Below are 17,301 nucleotides of genomic sequence, written 5' to 3'. Positions count from 1 at the left end.
CCCCCCCCCCCCCCCCCCTCAAAAATGAATTTTGTGAACTGACTGATATAATTTCTTTTTTGAGTTGCAGTCTACTATCTGTGTGAAGCAGCTTGCATATGGAATACTTGAACTATTAGTTATATCAGTTTTCCCTGAGCTCCGGGATCTTTTGCTGGGTCTCAACGAGAAGATGCGTGCTCCACCTGCATAGCAAATTCTTGGTTTAATCACTACTAAGCCGTGCTCCACCTGCATAGCACATTCTTGGCTTCATCAATATGAAGCCGTTGATTATTCGTACCAGCTATGATGAAATTAAAAATATCATAGCCACTTCCAAGGATCACCAGATTACATGGTTCCATTTGGTTTGCCCATCATATTCATTTTTGTTCACAAGAACAATCAGGTGAGGTATTACGAATGCCAAACAGGACTAGTGATATATTGCACAGAAGTTGTACCATGGCCATTAGCTGTACCCCTCGAATAATCAAATTGCACAGAAGTTGAAAATTAGAGCTTGTATAGAGGATGGTGATGCTTTTTTGTATATAGTTTCCTGCTAATCCAAGCAGTACCCCATGTCACGGGGATTTTGTGCTGTCGCAGATCTTGCAATTGATTTTTTGTGATGGATTATTTTACCCCAAACTGGTTCTTCCCCGTGTCACGTGATTGCGAGGCAATAAAATTTCTCTTTTCTTCTCCTTTACACGCATGTGCCCACATTAGCTATAAGTTGCCCGCTAAGGAAAATCCAGTGAGAAGAATATAAAGGAAAATGAGTGAATAACCAGCAACATTGAAAACAAGAAATGACGGAATCTATGTACTTTCGAGTGGATATATGCACTTTAAAAGGTAGAGTGTCATATTTCTAACATGTATAAAAGACTAAGAAGACGCTAACAAAAAGTGATGGAGACCGCAACAAGCTGCAAGAACTGTGGACCGGTGCAGCCACTTCATTTGCCGCTTTGTAAAAGCGTGTATTGACTCATCAAAAGCAGCTAGTCCTCCTAGAGTCGAAGGAATTTGCAAGTGTCGATTGCAAATAAAACGGGTGGCGTTCCTGCAGGGTGGAAAAAAAGCATGTTCATGTATATAAGAAATCGAAAACCTACAGGAATTCAAGGGATAGAGCGCAGCGCTTGTGCTGAATCAAATAAAGAAAGAAAATGAGCGAATAAGAAAAAATGTTTCATATAGCATAGCATATGATGCCTCTCTCAAACGCAAGGGATGGGTTGGGGGAAGGCCAATAACAACTGAGAAAATCATGCAATCGCTTTATGGAACATTTGAAATGTGATCTCGAAAGCAAAACATTTCTAACAATGGTGGGAAGAGATGGGAAAAACTGAAAAAAAAATAAGCAAGACAGGCAGCTGTGATAAGTAAGCCAGCATCAACACATGAAGGGGTGCGCAAAGGTTTGGGGAAAAGAGCTGAACTTTAATCACAGGAGCTAATAAGTGAGAGTGAAGAGACCTTGAAACAACATAAAATCAATCATAGAGAAGAGAAATTAGAAGCAACATAGAAATAAAAAGGAAAGCAGCTTAGCCATTCTGAGCACCGGCAGAAGAGGTTTACCTGTGCTAGGCCAATTAATCAAGTGGGAAATCACAGCAAGTGACTCTTTTGGTGATTCAATGGGGAAATTGCATGTTTTCATAATCAAGAAGTCACAACCTTATTCCAGAAAGGAAAAGAGAAGGTAAACAACAGTAAATTGTGGATGGAACATGAATGGCTTGGAAAAAAAATGACAGAAAAGATTGAGAACAGATAAAAATTATTTGTGGCTGAACCAGACTACTGCCATTACCATATTCAATGGAGTTAAGCTTTGTTCTGTGGAGCACTGAGCATGCATTGAAGCAGTAAGAAAGCGATATAGTGATTGGTCATTACCTCTACAGGGGATGACATTGAGAGTCGTCGTTCCTTAACAGGCGGTTCTGAAAAGAAGATCAAGTTGAGTTAAAAATTTCGCTGGTCTTAGACTATTTTGGAGGTTGGCTGGGCTTATTTGAGTTATAAACATGATGTTTGTGGTTATAAGAAGGAATAATCAATGAAAAAATGTTATGCAATTTTCGTTTTCGTGTGGGTGATAGGATTTGCTTCTTGTTTTTCTTCTGATTCTTGTTTTTTGTCATTTTGGATGGTTGGCAAATATGTCTAAGTTATGGTTGCAACTTGCAAGGCTTAGGTGTTTTTTTTCTTGGTTTGAATGCAATTTCCAGGTTTCTGCTCTTTTCTAGGTCTGGAATGAATTTATGGGTTTTTCTCTTTGAATGTTCTTAAGTTTTTTTTTTTTTCCCATTCATTTTTTAATGCTTTAGCTTTACTTGTGGTTTTAAGTTGAGATTCATATCCATATATACTTGTTTTATACCATCATTTGAACTTTTTGAAGTTTATTTTGAATCAATTGATACTTAGTAAATTTTAATAACTAGGTAATGTTTTTTAATATTGGATTTATTGGTTGAAAATCAAAATTTGTTCTGGTTGTTAATGCTTAATTATGTATTAGTTTTTCATATTGAATTTTTTGTATCTTAGATTTGATTTATAATAATACTTTAATTTTTAGGTTTATAAAAATGTTTTTTATATTTTTATTTTTTTTAATTTTTATTTTTTTTATTTTTTATACCAGTTTAATTTTTTGGTTTAGATTTTGAGCTAAAAACCCAGTTCACGTGGCTAAACTAAGCCCATTCTAAGCTTAAAGTATTGTTTAATTGTGAAAGATTTTACAAAGAAAAAAAAATATATTTATTGTTTTTAGGATGTATTTGACAAACATATTTTAATGAACTATTAATAGTTTTTTTTTGTTTTTTTCTTGTTTTGCCAAACAAACCCCAAATGATTTCTATTTTTTTTAAAAATATTTAGGGATCATTTTAAAATTATTTATCAGCCCCTCACATGTTTTTTTCAACTTAATATTTGAAATGTAAACTTATATTATAATATATTGATTCAATATTAAATATAATCACTTTTCTTTAAAATTTCAAGAAAATACAAAAACAAATAATCCAAAATTTCTTATTAAAAAATAAAAAAAATATATTTTATTTGTATGCATACAGTCAAATTCTAGAAATCTTCATGCATATTTTATAAAATATTGAAATACAAAAAATTAATTAATGAGTATCATAACAAGTTTGTGATTATCTATTATGATTTGATCAAAATTTAAAAAACATCACAACAAATAATTTGTTTAATTAGTATTTTAGATATGAATTTTACAATGTAATACATATTCATAGTATTAAATTAAATAAATTAAAAAAATAAAATGTTAGGAATTAATTGTAGACTTAAATATTTTGAGTATAAAATTATATCGTAAAATATATCTACATGTATTAAAGATAAAAATAAAAATAAATACATCATTAAAATTTAATCCTTAAAATTATTGAGTTTTAACTTGATAAAGTAGAAAACTCCTTACTAGGAAGGTTCTACTTCAAATTCATAAGATAAAGATTTCATTACAGAGAAATACGTTTTTAAAATCTTAGATAGACCAACAAATAAAAACATAACTTAAAAAACAAACAATTAATAATACAATTTATTATAAGTAAGGTGTATAAGAGCATCTCCAATGAAAAATGCTATATTAAAGAGCCAAACGGATAAAATGGCTTTTTGAATAGTGTAAATATAGTTTTTTTGATTATGTGGATTCCAATGGTAAAAAGCTATTTAGCAAAACCAATTATATTTTAATATATTTTATGTTAAATTAATTTTAATATAATTATATAACTAATTTACATATTTTATATAAAATATAATTATGTTGTTATTAATTATATAATTAATATGAGTAATTTATAAAAGTAATATAAAATTAATGACGTAATATGAAAGTTAAAAGATATAATTTAAAATTTATTTATATGAATATTTTTAATTTTCAGTTTTATATGTTACTATTAAAAATTTAATTTTTTTAAAAGTAAATTCAAATTCTAACTTTGAAAAAAACAGTCAACATTTTAAATTTTGATTTTTTAATTATTTTAAAAAATTCAAGCTTTGAAGAAATGACCGCCAACAATTTAAATTTTAAAATTTTTAAAAAATAACTGCTAACATTCTAAAATTTTAAAATTTGAAAAAACAATCCATCTATAAATATTCTCATATACCTTAACATTTTTTCTCATCATTTTCTTCTCTCCAATCTTTATTATATTGAATTATAATTCATCATGAATCATTCTAATTATAATTTTTATGATGCTTTTAATTTTGATGAAGACACTCCTGTGTTTGCTTTTCAAGTTGCTACCATTGTGGTTGCTGAAGAAAAATAGAATAATCAAGGGTAGAAAATAGGGTATCGTGGTTCTATTCTTAGTCACAATATTGTCAATCATAATAGAAAGAAAAGTGAGTTAAGGTTATATAATGATTATTTTGCTGAAAATCCTAAATTCATTGAAAGTTAATTTCAAAAAAGATTTAGGATGAGTTGCGTCTTTCTCTTTGGATCGCAAATGCAATGGAAGCTTATAATCCATATTTCAAACAACGAACAGATGCTCTTAGTGTTCTTAGTTTATCTTACTTTCAAAAGGTAATTGTAGCTCACATAATACTTGCATATGGTATTTCTACAGATCTTATTGATAAATATCTTCAAATTGAAGAAACCACTGCGATAGAAAGTCTTAGAGCTTTCATCAATGCAATCATAAAATTTTTTGGTGATTGGTATCTAAGGGCACCAAATAAGGCCGATATTTGTCTATTATTATCAATTGGAGAGTAACGTGGATTTCCAAGGATGTTAGGGAGTATTGATTGTATGCATTGGAAATGAGAGAAATACCAAATTACATGGCATGAGATGTATATTAGTCATTGTCGTGAACCAACTATAATTTTAGAGGTGGTGGCTTCACAAGATCTTTAGATATGGCATGTCTTTTTTGGAATGTCTGGATCATTAAATGATATTAATGTTCTTGGTTGATCACATATCTTCGTTGCACTTGCTGAAGGTCGAACTACTCCTGTCAATTATATAATTAATGGGCATGAATATACAATGAGATACTATTTAGCAGAAGAGATTTATCCTAATTGATCAACCTTTGTTAAGACAATCCCAAGGTCATTAAAAGCAAAGATAAAATATTTTACAAGTAAGCAAGAGTCTGTAAAAAAGGATGTGGAGAGGACATTTGAGGTACTCCAATCTCGTTTTGCAATTATACATGGACTTGTTCGATACTGGGATGAAGAAATGCTTGCAAATATTATGAAAGCTTGTATAATAATGAATAGTATAATTATTGAGGATGAAGGAGATTATTGATGATGAAAGAGCAATGAACCTTGGATTTGATCATAAACATGAAGTCAATTCATTTATAATAGTATTACATGGTAAAATACCAGAATTACATGATTTTTTTTCAAACTCATAATCGAATCAAGGATAGAGCAACTAACTCTTAACTACAAGAAGATTTGGTTTAACATTTGTGGAAACAATATGACAATAAGTAGAATAATTAGATTTGAACTTCTTATGTCATTATAAGTTTCAAGTTTTTTTATATTTTTTTCATTATGGTTGTTATATTTTAAGTTAATTAGTCATACTTATTATTGTTAAGTGTTAGAAGAACTTCATAAAAGTATTATGAATTGATACCACTTTTATAACAATACATTTAAAATAATCAAGAAATTTCTACATATTTAATTAAAAATACATTACACTAAACAATAAATCAATCTAGTTAATTAAAAATTAAAACCCTTCTTTTGCATACTTTCTAACTTTCTATTTTAAAAATATACTGCAGAAAGTGGATTCAAATTAGAAATATATATTTTCATAATTTGTTCTTCTTTTTGAATTTTGTCTAATTCTTGTTTATCTTGTTTTTGTTAAATCATCATAACTTGTTGCTCTAACATGATTTTTTAGTCTTATTTCTTCTAATCCTCAATTTCAACTAGAATATCTTTGAATTGTTGTAAGTAAATAAAAAGAAAGAGAGAGAGTGTGAGACTCCAGCTGGCCTACAGATTTGTTACAATTTCAACTAGAGTATCTTTGAATTGTTGTAAGAGATTTGTTACAATTACTTCCCCAGCTTTATTTTTTCCTTGTTTACGTTTAAGTCGTTCCTTTGCAGCCTTTTGACCAATTGGTCTATCTTGATAAATTAATGGTTCATTATCTTCTTCTAAACTAACAGAATCAGGGGTAGATGGAGCTGATGAAACCAAACTTGCATTGACATGACTTTTTTATTTCTTGTTTAACCTTTGATGTTGACTTGCACACTCAAATTACCATTTGAGTTCTTTTCTTAAGATAACCCAATAGCATTCTAGATGAAATCGTTTAGATGGAGCTGATGAAACCGAACTTGCATTGACATGACTTTTTTATTTCTTGTTTAACCTTTGATGTTGACTTGCACACTCAAATTACCATTTGAGTTCTTTTCTTAAGATAACCCAATAACATTCTAGATGAAATCGTTTGCCAACGCAAGAAATATATATTTATCGAGCATTATTAATCTGCTAAAAAATTAGAGAAATTAAATAATGTTAAAATATATGTTAAACAATTTAACATGAAAATGAATATTAAAATTACCCTCAATTCTTCAGTCATTTAACTTTACTAATGATTTTTAATTTGAGTAACAAATCTAATAACTTTACTGACTTCTCTATTTATTTCTTGTCATTTACTTAAAATGCTTATTTGAAAACGATTATTTAAGTTTCCTTCATTCTTTACAAAGTAAGCATGTACTTAAGCCCATAATTGTTTTTTTTTTGTTGTTTAACTCCTGTAATTGAATCTTTACTTATATTTAGTCATGCAGAGACAAGTAAACAATCATCTTTTGGTGAGAAGTTTTACTTCTTTGTGATTTTTTTGCTATATAGACATTTAAATTCGAACATGTTAAGTCATTAATTAATTGATTATAATCATTTGGTTGAGAGAGAATCTCTTCTGACTCACTCATAAGAAAGTTGGTAAAAGAACTTGAAAAATTTGAATCCATCTACATTTAAAAAAAAACTCAAGTTAAAACCTTATAAAAGTGTAAAAGAAGCTCACATTCAATGTCTAGTAATTTTATAATTTTCATACATGTAAATTAATAATAAGCATTGCCTTCTATTTGTTCTAACATAACAATTATAATATTTTTTGGAACTAAAAGAGAATTGATATATTGATTTAATTGCATTTTCAACAAAACATAATATAATTGACTTCAAATTAAAATAGATGATTAAAAATAAATTTTAAATATATCACTCTATATTTTTATCAATATCAGCTATTATTATTATTTTCTCTCAATTTTGACAAAGATAACAACATAAATAAAAAATTATCTTCCTTAACCTATATCAAAAACATAAAATAACAAAGAAATAAAAATCATCATAAATATCAACTTCACAATAAAAGATCTAAAAAATCAAGAGATATAACAAAAGAAAATAGAAAAAGCTTTTAAACAAGCATACCTTTTAATTTTAACTAATTAACACAACCAATGCTATTAATTAACCAGAAAATAATTGATTCTTATTTTTTTTAAATTTAAGAGAAGGGTGAGGTACAATACAAGATTTTAAAATTTACAAGTTCTTTCTTTATGCTTTTAAAGAAAAAAAAATAAACTGTTGGCCAACGACTATAAAAATAGCCATTGGCCAGCAGTCATTATTTTTTGCTATTTTTACAAAAAAATATAAAAATAACTCTTTAAAGGATAAATAATTAAAATAGTTATTCGTTTGCCTAAGCTGTTAAAGTGAACAAATACAAAATTAAAAGCTAAAAGTACTACTTTTTAAATTTATCTCTTCATTTAGCTTTTTCATCGGAGATACTATAAAAAATGATATATTTTTTTTTGTGCATAATCAATCTTTTTATATAAATTTTTATAAACCAATAAGTTTTTAATTACTATAACAATAATAATAATTTCATGATTTTTTAAATTATAATTTTATAATTAATTCTAATATATTCAAACCCTCGTCAATCCAAGAAAAAAACTCGTCATTCAACACACCGTACACACCCCAACACAGCTGTAAAGGTGCGTCTTATTTTTACGCGAAGGAGCAATGCACGAGAAAACCTAATTTTTCCTGCTAATCCACCACTAACACCCAAAATGCAATTTAGATTGTCAAACCATACCTGCTATACTTGTTCTCCTAAAGATCTCGAACAAGAAAAACTCAAGTTTCTATTGAATATAAAACTAGCCAAATCCGTGTTCCTCACTTATGAGTATGATACTACATAGACGAACATATGAAAAACAGTAGTATGTTTCTCTTACATTGAATCACTGACAAACCCATCATTACATAAGATGGCTATAACCTGTTAGCTTGGAATAGACGCTTAAAGGAGCCCGTCAAACTGGCCGACGAGAGAGTCCCGAATGTTGGAATATAGACCATACAGAGAGTACTGCCGGAGATTAGACACCTCATACCACGAATTTAGCGCTTGAAGATTCTTGTCAGTGCCTGAGAATGTTAATTGTATGCTCAGAACACAATCATTAGCACCACTGTTACTCTTACACTTTGAGATTGGTAATGCACAGTCTTCACCACCGAGGCAAACAAAGTCCTTGGAGCATGATTGACATCCAAATTTCTTCCAATACAAGTTTTGAAGGGTACCCTTCTGGAATTCAAGGACCTGAGACACAATACTTTTCTGATGTCAATGTACTATCCAGCGCAGAAAATAACAGAAAGGAAAGCCACAACTATGTTTAATGATTTTACCAAAGTAAAACTGGTGATGATCGTATTATTGTCAGAAATCATCACTGGAAATGATCTTGCTGCATGCTTCCTCCCAGCAAATGCTACCATATGGCTACCGAGCGGTCCAGGAGCGCCCTGAAAAGTTTGTGCGTATTATTCATTTCTTGCAGTTCACATATGAAATAACATTGAAGTTTCTTTCTTGCAGTTTCAATGAAAGAAATCGTAGCTCTATCATGAATTTCAAGAACTATTACTAATTCGTAGCAGCACAAACAAAGACCCCTTATTACATACCGGGTCGGAAGGACTGCTGTTGATGGTAAGCAGAGAAATCTCATCAACCTGAGGCCTAAACACAGCGAGCTGTGCTTTTTTACTCAGGCCTAGACGACTATCACAGGGAGAAAGTTGAACCTGATTGGAAAAGAAAGAATCCTTATCTGAAAATGCTAGACCGAATGTGAAACCATCGAACTTTTGTACCATAGCATCTGAACAAGGGTCGAAAACTTCATTGGTATCAGCAGCATTTATAGCAATCATCATCATCATCAACATCACCATCACTTTAACTATCATCTGTGTTGCTATCTTGTGCCTCAACATGGTCTTTATCATCTGCACGAACTGCACTCAGAAATTAACAAAGAAAAGATAACAAAATACAGATCTATTAAACAGAAGACTGCACTCAGAAATTGACAAAGAAAAGATAACAAAATACAGATCTGCTAAATTCAACATTGATAATAACCAAAAATTCAATACGGTAATAACAAGGCAGAAAAGAAGAAGAAGAAGAAGAAGAAAGAACAGCATGACATGCGAAATCACTAGAGATATAATTAAATCGGATACACGAACCAAGCAATGTTACAATCATGAACGCAAACTAACAGCTAATGAGATCAAATACTACTTTCACCGAATATTGTTTCCGAAATCACCCCCCCTCAAAAATCTTATACATTGATTTCTGTAACTAAATTCAATCATTAAAAACTATCACGTTGTGATTTCGTAATATGCAAAAGATTATAGATAAAGAGATTCAAGATAAAAACGGAGACCTACCATGGTCCGAATGAATGATCCTCGAAACAAAGACAATGGTGTTCTTGGTTCAATAGGATTCCTTTGATCAAATTTTTGTCTTCGTGGTTGAGGATAAACGGTCACCAATTGAACACGGACAAGAAGACAGGACACAGATGGGATTATATCTTGCAAAGTTTAACGTGGGAAAAATATTTGATGGATTTCTTTCAATGTTACATAGGAGACTTCAAAAAACGCGCCAGGCGGTTATACAGGCGAACCAGGTGGATCTTGCCCCTAACCGTTATTAGAAGCAAGTTCAAGCTTTTTCCTGTCTCCATTTGTTCTACAAGTGGGGTTTCGATATATGACTGGCCGGTTAATCAGTCATCCATTTCCCTTTTCAGTTGTTTTTGGTTTAACATAGTTTTAAAATTCAGTCCAATTCCACAAGTCAATCCAGAATTTAACTAATGTAGGGTTAAAATTAGGCTGGGTATATAAAAAATAAGAATAGTTATAAACTCGGCTAGCACCGGTAAAATCTGGTTGTAATCTATTATCTGCTTTTTTATTTTTTATTAAAATAATATTATTTTAATTTATAAAAAATATTAAAATTAACCCAAGCTTTTAGACCGGATTAACAACCTTAAAAACACTGATCAGTAGGTTTCCAGGTCACTTGACTCTACTGGTCTTCGGGATCCGACGGATTGCTTTCTTGTAAATACCGTAAAATATTCTTGACGATAGGATATATGTATAAGAGTCCAAATATCATAGAAAAAATATAAAAATTATCGTCATCTAATAGAGTTGTCTATTAGGGATCAAATTTGAGAATCTCAAGTTTCATTCGAGAATTCATAAATTACTCTTTCTTCATTTGATTTTAGAGTAAAATATATTTTTAATAAGTATTATAATTAAAAAAAATATTATTTAAATTTATTTTTACTCAAAAATTTAATTTGATCAGATATAACCTTGTTAAGTTAGGCCGATTATATATAGCAAGTAAATTTCTAAATAAATTTCATGTTAATTCAAGCTCTAAGATAGATTTTAATTCTTTGATTTCTAAATTAATTTGTTGTTCAAGCTAGTTTTTACTTGTTTGGATAAAAAATATTTTTAAGTTAATATTTTTTAAAACAACATAAATCAATACTATTTTTAAGTTAATAATATTTTTTAAAACAACATAAATCAATCTAAATTAAATTAGTTGAGATATGAAATTTCTCGAGCAATCTAAATTGAAATCAATGTTGTAAAGATGTCACAAATATAAAATTAATTGCATAAAATAAAGTTGGAGATCAATTCCTAGAAATTTTATAATTAAACAAATTGTTATGTCCATCCATACGTGAATTTAAAAATAAATAAAAATAAATAAATAGGACTAGAACATTCTGATGTAATCCGAATAAAAAATTATCGGTGTCCTAAATTAATGTTGGGAATCAAATTTGAAAAGTAAATTTAATAAAAAAAATAAATGTTCAAACAAATTCTTAATCGGTGGACCCCATCGCTCTCAATTTCTCCAAGTGTAAATGATGCAAAGTAATCTTTTCTCCACCAACTCCCCACCCACAAGGAACTGAGCCACTGAGGCGAGCTCTCTCCAATACTTGGTAGAGGGCAGGCCCCTGGTGGTCCCCTACTCACCCTTGATTGACACGTGTACAGAAACCCAGTCATGAAATAAAGGTGTCTCCGATGGTGATATTGGTGGGGTCATTCTTGACTCAGTTTTCGCTCTCGGGTTCTACCGAGTCAACTACAAATCCAAACCGAGTCACTTTGCCTCTTTGACACCAAAATGGAATGTAACAATTCGATTAAATTTAAATTAATTTTTTAAATTAATTAGTTAGGTCATAAAATTATAATAACTCTATAAAAAATAAATAAAAAATTATTAAATTAATTAATTAAATCATAAAATTATTATTTTTAATTAAAAACACCCAAGTCCCGAGGAATTGGCAGGAGAAAGGAACACGATGGCAAAGCCACCAGCCACGACAGCCATCTTCCGTCGGTTGGTAAATGCCACTTAAATGCACATTAGGCAGTTGTCAAAGTACACATTGCTGTTTCCTCTCCACGTATGACAATCTGTTCACTGTTCGATATTGCTATCACATGTTTAAATCATAGTTATTAAATCTTATCTTGTTCCATAAATTGATTTGGTATTGATTGATTTAAACCGTGCTTTAGGTTGAGTTTATTTTTAAATTACTTTGGATATTAATTTGGGTAAATTGATGACTTTATAACCGGTCAAACCTTTATATAAAACTTAACATGATTGGTTCTTTTTATAAATATTTTTTTAATTCAAAACTATATCACTTTAATCTAAAATTGATCTAATAATCTATACATACTAAATAAAATGAAAACAATACTCGTCAAATAAGAATTATAAAACTTGATAATTTTATAAAAAATCAAAATAAATTATACATTTTAATTTTTAATTATTTAAATATTAAAAGATAAAATTTAAAAAATCAAATAAAAAAACACTAAAAAACACTTGAGTTAACTAATCAAATTTTTGATCTAATTCATTAATTTAGGATAACATTATAAAATGCAAAACAAAATAAATTATAAAATTTAATTTTCAATCAATTTAATATTAAATATAAAATTAAAAAATCAGCTAAAAAAATAATAAACTCGAGTTAACTGGTATAACCCTCAATTCGGGTCATAAAACCGAGATAATTTTATTAAGAATAAATAAAAAAAATTATAAATTTTAATTTCTAATCTATCTAATTTTAAAAAATTAAAATAAAAAATAATTAAAAAAAATATATAAAAAAACTCAATTTAACCGTATTAGTCAAATCCTAATCTTGATATACATTTTGTTTTCACCACAGTGACATGAGTGCATTGTAACAATTTGCTTTCAAGATCACCATGTGGACCCTGCGTTGACGTGGAAAGTGCTATATCCACACACACACACTATAATATATAATTTTCAATACCTCCATTCATAGGATTTGGATCTTCTGGGCAGGTGTATGAGTTTTTTTCATGATTGATTTTCATTGAATAGAGAATATAAACCATGGAAAAAAATAATAATCTAAACCCATCAAACAAGATTAATTAAGGTAAAGAATATAAATTGTTTTCGTATATATAGATAAACCCATCAAATATGTTGACTGTTCTTGCCCATCTCTGCTCCACTTTTATATAGATTCCGTAAAGAATATAAATTTTTGTTCCGAGGAGGGATGCTTTTTTAACCCATACTCCCAGCCCCAGGTCTAAGCATGAATTTCCATTTTTTTTTGCAGAGGAAGAAGGAGCAGGTTAGTCAACAAATCGAACGGCGGAGATTAAACAAGTACAACAAAGTACAAAGCAGAGGATCCTTCTCTCTACGCTTTAATGATTGTCCCGTATTGTCCAAAAAAGGAAAAAGACAACTAAAAAAATTAACCTATAATTAGCACTTCTTACCTGGGTCAGGATTTCGAGTCAGAACATGTCCAATTCAATGAGTCACGGAAACAACACACAACTCGTTCACCTTTAGATCAAGGTTTGTTTGTTTTTTTTTCCAAAGGTTTAAAACAATTTGACTAGGAAACACTTAGTGTTGTGTAAGAAAAGGAGCAGATCTGAAATCAAAGAAACTCATCTTTCAATCAGATCTTTATCATTATGTAAATTGCCTCCTTCACTCACTCCCTCACTCCCACCCTCCATCCCTCTCTTACCGTACCCAAAATCTCGAATAAAAATGCCTAGACCTTTTTTTCAGAAGCTAATTCTCCCTGGCACTATCAGAGAAAAGAGACTGGTATATAAAAACCTTTCCTTCTCTTATTTTACATGCTTGTATTATTGCTTCTCAGGTGAGGTTTTGATAAGGGTTTAAACTTTATGAATTAAATTGTGAAATGATTGCGGTGGATGAGATTGAATGGAGTGATAGTTAAGTAAAAGGGTTTTGTTTAGATTTTTCTTATGTCTTGCTTCGTTGATGTGTTTTCTTGGTTTACATGAAGTTTGAAAGTTGGTGATATAATTTGTGAAATGATAAAAACCCAGAACTTCTTTCGATGATAAGATATTCAGAGTGATACCAGAGAGTAAAGGGTTTGTCAATGTTGTTTAGATTTTATTTCTTTCATGTTTCTTTGTTGTGTTCTTTTTCTTCGTTTTGTCAAAGCTGTCAAGATTTTGTTTCTTTCGTTCTTCTTTGTTGTATTTTTTTTCTTGGTTTTGACAAGAACCCTATTTTTTCTTTTATTAGGAGTGGACTATGTGAAGGAAGGCCAACTGGAATTGGGTTTTTATTCTCTTGCTTTCGTAGCTTTTTGTTTAGCTCAGTTTTTTGTACAGCAGGATTTTTCTCTGGAAAATATCTTTTGAAAAAAAAAATTAATTTGAGATGCTAAGAATTGATAATTCAATCGAGAGTCCATGAATGGAATTATGTCAGAGAAAGAAATGTTTGCTTAGATATTGTTGGAAGAAATCCTTTGTTCAGCTTGTAGAGTTTTGTTTAGGTTTGTTTCTGATTCAATCAAACAAGGTGGTTACTGGCTTGTTGAAAATTATTTACACCAAAAGTTTAGAATACTATGATTCAGCTAATTTAAATTGGTTATAGTTTTGCAAAAAGAAAAAAGAAAACAAGGCGTTAGCTTTCAACTACTGTATGTATGACAATTCACTGCAAGGGAATGGAAGAAGAATAGCATTTCCTTCTTGCATTGCATAACATTCCACCACAACATGGAAGTTTTAGTTTATCTTCATAAGGTTTCTTGGAAATTAATAAGGCATGATAATAGTTGACGTCTCGATTTGTTTTGATGTACTGGATTGTCACTTTATTCCAAGATAGTAAAATCGGACAAAATGAAGCATGTAATTGTTTTTAATGAATCTACTTTGCTTTCAATCATTCTAGAGATTTGAAAAGCTTTCTTTAGCTCACTGATTATGTCCTCTAGAAAAAAGCATCAACGTCTAGATTTCATTTCCTATTTATTTCGATGATATCTAGACAAGGAGCTTGCAGGTTCTGTTGTATGCTGTGCATTAAATTTGTCTGATGGTTTATCTTTCCGAACCTGATGTGTTCTCATTAGAAGATGTCATGTATGGAAACAAGTGGTGGCATTGAGAAAAACAATCATTTTCAATTAAAACAAAAACAATTAGTTTCACCAGGATCAACTGTAGCCTGCAATTGATATTGTACTTTGTGGTTTGAGTGGCTCATGAAATTAGCAATCATAAAACACCATCATGCTTGGGCCTTTGGAGATGAATGTGCTTTTGGACCTCTCGGTATTCTTCTTTATTGTTTGCTCACAAAACAAAGCTTATTTTTATCGTTCTACTTAGTGTTCTAAAATTTTGAGCCTACTTGGAGACAATTTCTTACATTTCATTGTAGAGTTGCTGTCAACTATATGGAAATGGGAAATTCCAACCTTATGCAAATCTTTTATTGAGTTGAGCTTATCCACATTATCATCATCTGCAACACTACATTATGGGAACAAAATATTTGATTCTCCTTTGGGGAAAATGGAGCCTAACTTGGTTTGGTTTTCTGCAGAGGATCCCAGATAATTTTGTCAAGAAATTTGGACATGACATATCGAGTTTTGTGAGACTCATTGTTCCCGGTGGTCATGTGTCTCGCATAGGATTAATAAAAGCTGATGAAAAATTATGGTTTCATGATGGTTGGCAGCAATTTGTGGAACGCTTCGCTATACACATTGGATACTTTTTGATCTTTCAATATGAAGGGAATGCAATTTTTAATGTTCATATATTCAATTTGCCCACTTCTGAGATAAATTATCACTCCAACTCTCTTAGTGGGAAAATATATCTTGCATTTGAAGAATTGGAAGATGATGACAGTGCTGCAAGCTCAGGCACCCCCACCACACAACTGATGGTCAACAAAAGTTACAATCCTCCTGCCTTGCAGAATTTGCTTAGTGGATCTAAACTTAATAATTGCTTAAATTGGGGTGGTGAAGAGAATATGCGCTTAACAAAGAGTGCTAATGTTTCACAAGTGGCCAATGAATCAGCACGAAATGTATTTGCTCAATACAACGAGCATAAGAATTCTCAAGAAGAAGTGAAACTCTACAGCCCAGATGGAGAAACACCAAAACTGAAAAAACGTGGAAGGAAAAGGCTGAAAGTTGATCCCCGTGAGTTCTTTTAACTCAGATCCTCTTTTTCATCTTGTTATGCCATTAGTATTGAAAGTTCTCATTTTTTGAGCTACTCAATGAAACTGCAGATGAGCAGCAGCTGTCATCTCCAAACGAAGATGATGGTGAAATGCGCTTTAGATTTTATGAAAGTGCTTCTGCAAGAAAGAGAACTGTCACTGCTGAGGAACGAGAAAGAGCAATGAATGCAGCTAAAGCATATGCACCTGATAATCCTTATTGTAGGGTTGTCCTACGACCATCATACTTATACAGAGGTTGCATTATGGTGAGTTATTAACTGATCTGCCATGCTAAATTTGCAATCCACGGCATACTTTGCTTTGCATAATGATGCAGTTCCTTTTCTTTTTGTAGTATTTGCCATCTGGCTTTGCAGAGAAGAATCTAAATGGACTTTCGGGGTTTATGAAACTTCAGTTACCTGATGGGAAACAGTGGCCAGTTCGTTGCCTTTACAGAGGAGGCAGAGCTAAATTTAGCCAGGGATGGTATGAATTCACGTTGGAGAATAATTTAGGGGAAGGTGATGTGTGTGTCTTCGAGCTGCTGAAATCCAGGGATGTCGTGCTGAAAGTTACAGTATTTCGAGTTCTCGAAGATGGTGGACTTATGAACCATCCTTAACTTTAGGATACCATCTGCATGAAATTAGATAGACATTTGATGTTTAGTCTGGATTGGTAAACTCTATGAAGTAACGCCCTTTTCAATTCGGATGATCTGTGGCTGTGGTTTGTGGTACTTAAATGTTTGATGTCAGAGCAAGTTTGTAGAACTTTCAGTTGTTTAGGTGCTTGAACATAAAGTTGTGGCTTGAGTAGGCCTGTAAATATACTGTCCAATCCAGTTGAACTCAATGGAGCTGAACAACAGATCTTAGGCCTAATCTATTGTTTGAAGTATCATTTACTGCCCTACGTCCATGGACTGCTTTGCTTGTTTGTTGGGATTTTGCCTTTTTATTTCAGGGAAGGTGAAAGAGAGTTTGGTATCGTCTACAGTGAATATAATATCATGTAAAAGCCATCTTCCCTTAGTATAAAACTGAGTAAAAGTTTTCCAAATAAATGTTAATTAGGTATAAAGTTCGTGTAGGGAACCGTCTTTGTAGGTTCGTGCGAACTATGTGCTCAACATCAAGACGCTTGTTGTTTCGGGC

The 17,301-nt window shown here is 31.0% G+C and overlaps 3 protein-coding genes and 1 long non-coding RNA gene across 8 annotated transcripts in view; 2 read left to right on the top strand and 2 right to left on the bottom strand.

Moving 5' to 3' along the window:
• Positions 1-696, top strand: part of LOC105108537 (uncharacterized) — a 10,828-nt gene extending 10,132 nt beyond the window's left edge. The window contains exons 15-16 of one of the 3 annotated variants that reach the window (XM_011002873.1): positions 71-217; positions 269-696. In XM_011002873.1, the coding sequence (XP_011001175.1) occupies positions 71-193 (123 nt within the window). In that variant the 3' untranslated portion in view covers positions 194-217; positions 269-696. Of the gene's footprint in view, positions 1-70 lie in introns of all 3 variants that reach the window. The other 2 variants (XM_011002872.1, XM_011002871.1) reach the window with 2 other exon arrangements.
• LOC105108538 (uncharacterized) lies at positions 111-2,162 on the bottom strand. Its single transcript, XR_839074.1, has 3 exons — positions 1,903-2,162; positions 232-1,057; positions 111-185 (listed from the first exon to the last, which is right to left on the bottom strand). It is a non-coding gene; the product is annotated as an uncharacterized LOC105108538 (long non-coding RNA).
• Positions 2,163-8,452: 6,290 nt separating this feature from the next.
• LOC105108558 (uncharacterized) lies at positions 8,453-10,131 on the bottom strand. Its single transcript, XM_011002903.1, has 4 exons — positions 9,907-10,131; positions 9,127-9,450; positions 8,848-8,964; positions 8,453-8,758 (listed from the first exon to the last, which is right to left on the bottom strand). Exons 1-4 carry the CDS (start codon positions 9,907-9,909, stop codon positions 8,453-8,455), a joined length of 750 nt encoding a protein of 249 aa, XP_011001205.1. The 5' UTR covers positions 9,910-10,131.
• A 3,263-nt stretch (positions 10,132-13,394) lies between these two features.
• LOC105108536 (B3 domain-containing transcription factor VRN1-like) lies at positions 13,395-17,047 on the top strand. 3 transcript variants are annotated; one of them, XM_011002867.1, is made up of 4 exons: positions 13,395-13,723; positions 15,500-16,115; positions 16,208-16,407; positions 16,497-17,047. In XM_011002867.1, the coding sequence occupies exons 1-4, from the start codon at positions 13,664-13,666 to the stop codon at positions 16,764-16,766; spliced, it is 1,146 nt and encodes a 381-aa protein (XP_011001169.1). In that variant the 5' UTR covers positions 13,395-13,663; the 3' UTR covers positions 16,767-17,047. The 3 variants fall into 3 exon arrangements, with proteins under 3 accessions (XP_011001169.1, XP_011001171.1, XP_011001170.1); XM_011002869.1 differs by lacking the exon at positions 13,395-13,723 and adding an exon at positions 14,540-14,691; XM_011002868.1 differs by lacking the exon at positions 13,395-13,723 and adding an exon at positions 14,698-15,225.
• The last annotated feature ends 254 nt before the right edge of the window (positions 17,048-17,301 follow it).

Source organism: Populus euphratica, unplaced genomic scaffold (assembly GCF_000495115.2).
Source record: "Populus euphratica unplaced genomic scaffold, PopEup_1.0 scaffold192.1, whole genome shotgun sequence".
In the NCBI taxonomy this organism is placed as follows: Eukaryota; Viridiplantae; Streptophyta; class Magnoliopsida; order Malpighiales; family Salicaceae; genus Populus; species Populus euphratica.
This window is presented reverse-complemented; position numbering and strand designations above follow the sequence as displayed.

Coding starts and splice junctions, on each gene's coding strand:
- LOC105108536 (XM_011002867.1), top strand. CDS start 13,664: ATGCCTAGACCTTTTTTTCAGAAGCTAATTCTCCCTGGCACTATCAGA. Junction 16,116..16,207: donor AAGGCTGAAAGTTGATCCCC/GTGAGTTCTTTT, acceptor ATGAAACTGCAG/ATGAGCAGCAGCTGTCATCT. Junction 16,408..16,496: donor TATACAGAGGTTGCATTATG/GTGAGTTATTAA, acceptor TTCTTTTTGTAG/TATTTGCCATCTGGCTTTGC.
- LOC105108558 (XM_011002903.1), bottom strand. Junction 8,965..9,126: donor ACAGCAGTCCTTCCGACCCG/GTATGTAATAAG, acceptor CAAACTTTTCAG/GGCGCTCCTGGACCGCTCGG. Junction 8,759..8,847: donor TCATCACCAGTTTTACTTTG/GTAAAATCATTA, acceptor ATTGTGTCTCAG/GTCCTTGAATTCCAGAAGGG.